The sequence below is a fragment of the Emiliania huxleyi genome, assembly GCF_000372725.1.
Source record: "Emiliania huxleyi CCMP1516 unplaced genomic scaffold EMIHUscaffold_9, whole genome shotgun sequence".
In the NCBI taxonomy this organism is placed as follows: domain Eukaryota; phylum Haptophyta; order Isochrysidales; family Noelaerhabdaceae; genus Emiliania; species Emiliania huxleyi.
The window spans coordinates 740754-744015 of NW_005195301.1; the positions used below are offsets into that span (position 1 = coordinate 740754).

Sequence of the window (3262 nt, forward strand, 5' to 3'; positions counted from 1 at the left end):
GCAGAGCTGCAGGGCGTACGGGGTAGCCGTCACTTTCCTGCCTCACAAGGGCGGGGCTGTCCCGGAAAGTGAGAAACGCCGGGCAGCGTGGCGCATTACTGAACCCTCCCATACGTGCTTGTGCTTCCTCCTTCGCTGTCCCATCTCCTCATCTCTTTCCCGCCTGGGCGGGGCGGCGGGCGGGCGCGCGGTGCGGCGTGGCGTGTGCGTGTGTGCGACTGCAACGGAGGACCGCTCGCAGAGGACCATTGGGTTTGTACTATTAACAACGAAGGCGCTCTCAAAGAAAAAGAAAAAAGGGAATGAGGAGACCAGCGGGGGAGACTCCCCGCCTATGCAAGCCCCAGAGAGGGGCCGCCATCGCCGAAGCTGTGCCAAAGCATAACTCCAAAACCCGCAGCGGCCCGGGGGGCCTTGGGGGCAGCCTGCCGGACCGCCGCTGCACGGGGCTAGGCACCAGAAGATGAGTGGAATTGATGAATTGGGCCGTTGTCCGTGCCTCCCCTCTATACGTCAGAGTGGGACCTACGCCGCGCCGGGTAAGGGGCGCGCCCGGTCCTCGACGGAGCCGCGCGCCCCGAACGACCCAGGCGGCGAGTAGTCGTCCTCGAACCTTCGACATGTAGTTGCCCATAGTTAGCGCCCGCCCGCCCCCCCCCTCCGTCGCTTCGCAAAAGAAAAAACAAAACAAAAACAAGCAAAAGAGAAAGCGAAGCCAGAAAACGATTGCGTAAACGGCGTCACAAAGCCCGCCGGTTTTGATCGACAATCGTGAGATTGACCGCCGTCGACCAGAGAATGGCAGACGATGCGTCAGCTTGTGCGGCGCTCGCGCCGCGCAGGCTGGCCCATCGAGGGCACTCTCTGGCGCTGTCCGGGCCAAGCGCGGCGCCGCGCATGCTGCGTGCCACTCGCCGTGGCTTGCGGTGCAGCGCCACTGCAGCCTCGAAAACGTCGCGCACAGCACCAGCATGCTGCCCACCGGGCAGCAGAGTGCTGCACCGGCGTGCAGCGGACGCTGCGGCGCTGCGGCACCGCCTCCCCGCCCTGTCCACGGAGCAGGCGAGCGGCGGCACGGCCTTCCACCAGCTGCAGGAGGTGCGCACTTCCCGGTGGAAGCACAGGATGCTCCCTCCGCATACGCAGCTTTGCGCAGCGCAGCGTACGGGCCACGCCACGCAAAGCCGACCCTCAGTCTGCCCAAGAGGCTGTCTGCGGAAGGCCTGGCAGCGTGTACTCGCCTCCTCCGCGGCCATGCCCTCCGCCCGGGCGAGCGAGGAGCGGGGACACAACCATTTCTGGAATCGTGTGTCCCCGAAGGAAGAACTTTCTTTTTGGGGCGCACCGAGCCGGGCATTTGCCTCGGTGGAGCCTCGATCGGTGCCGAAGAGTGGTGAAATTTAGAAAAGGAGTTGCGGTGTTGATCGCCGCGGGAGCCCTCTTATACTCAGGTCCTGCTAGCAAGTCATGAACAGGGTAAGGGAGGGAGGGAGAGCAAACAACTGAGAGAGAGAGGTAGGTAGGTAGAAAGGTGAAGAACAGCCAGGCTCGGACTGGACACCAACGCGGTATGGGTGGACGCTGGACAGATGATGACGACACGCACGAGCGACACACAGACACAAACAAGCTCACAAGACACACAGCCAGCGGGCTGCCACACACCCTGAGTTGGCGTACACATAACTAGAGAGAGAGAACAACTGGGAAGTTCACAGCTGAGCTCACCAGGCAGAACTCTTCTCTCGCGGGCTCGACAGCGTATAAGGCTGCCTGCGTGGCGTCGAGGACGCGACAGGGTCCGTCGACCACGCCGCCATGGACGAGATTCTCGCGCTGCAGGCCGAGCTGGCGCGCGTGCAGGAGGCGCCGACTGCCTTCAAGCTCTCGGAGCCCAACATCGTCGAGATTGTGAGCACGCTCTCGCAGCTGCGGCTGGTCGACGTGCTCTTCACGACCAACGGCAAGGAGTACCTGACGCCGGAGCAGCTGCTGCGCGAGGTGGGGGACGAGATCCTCTCGCACGGCGGCCGCGTCAACGTCGCCGACCTGCCCGCCCTCCTCAACGTCGACCTCCCTCACATCGAGCGCGCCGTGACGCAGCTGCTGGCCGCCGGCCGCGACGGCCTGCAGCGCGTGGGCGGGGAGGTGCTGACGGAGTACTACCTCGACAGCCTGGCCGAGGAGATCGACACCGCGCTCCGCGGCGTCGGCCGGCTCACCCTCGCCGAGGTCGCAGTCGCTCACGCCCTCTCGACCGACTTTGTGACGTCGGTGGGGCATCTCCCGCGCGCGAGATGCAATCTCGGTCCATCTCGGCTGATCTCGGCTGATCTCGGGGGATATCAGGTGGTGGAGTCGCGGATCGGCGCTCTCATCCACGCAAAGCTGTCGGGCGGAAGCCGCTAGAAGCGGAAACACTCCTCCTCGTGTGTGGTGCACGCATTCCAGCCGGCTTTGAAGGGAGCAGGCCTTCCGCTGCACTTGAAGGGAGCAGGCCTTCCGCTGCACTCCAGTGCACTCGACTGCGTTCCGCGGTCGTCACTGTCTCGCCGGGCCTTGCACTTTAATGCCGCGGGGCTCCTGTCGTCTAGACGTGGAGACGCGAGGGACCAGCCTGGCCCTTGCCCCACCACCTCGTGTGTGTGGAGACATGTACCTTGCCTCACCGTACCTCGCCTTACCTTAGGCGGAAGTCTCTTCACCGCCAGCTACGTCGCTCGGCACCTGGCGCGCGTGCGCGGCGTCCTCTCGGCGCTTCACGGGCCCGCCTCGCTCCCCGCGCTGCTCAAGGCGCGCAAAAGACACTTCCCCAGACATGTCCCCAGACACCTCGCAGACACCTCGCCGACCCATTCTCAGACACCCTCCACAACATCTCACATTTCCCTAGCTAGTGAGCGCCTCTCCCCCCCACCCAGCCACCCAGCCAACCACCGACCCATCCATCCACCCACCACCCAGCCCCACACACCCACACACACACCCACCCAGCCAGACACCCACACGCGTGCGCAGGCGCACGGCTTCAACGAGGCCCTCTTCTACGAGGCGGTGGGAGGCTTGCACGCCGCCGGCCGGCTGGCTGGCACGCTGCAGGCGAAGACCTCCTTTACTCCAGCGGTGCACCGGCTGGCGCAGGCGGCGGCGGTGGGCGCGAGGCGCGCGAAGAGAGCGGCGCGGTCGTCCTGCGTCGTCCCTGAGTCCGTGTAGCTAAGAGCGAACTCGTGCCTAGCGTAGGTATGAGCAGAACGGCGTCGTG

At 65.0% G+C, this 3262-nt stretch overlaps 1 protein-coding gene across 1 annotated transcript in view; it reads left to right on the plus strand.

Annotated features, from left to right (window-relative positions):
* Positions 1–1818: 1818 nt before the first annotated feature.
* The window catches only part of EMIHUDRAFT_199091 (hypothetical protein), a gene marked incomplete at both ends in the record, with an annotated part of 4791 nt that continues 3347 nt past the window's right edge, over positions 1819–3262 (plus strand). The window contains 4 exons of the mRNA XM_005757763.1: positions 1819–2270; positions 2491–2537; positions 2690–2736; positions 3037–3150. Of these exons, the coding sequence (XP_005757820.1) occupies positions 1819–2270; positions 2491–2537; positions 2690–2736; positions 3037–3150 (660 nt within the window). The remainder of the gene's footprint in view (positions 2271–2490; positions 2538–2689; positions 2737–3036; positions 3151–3262) is intronic.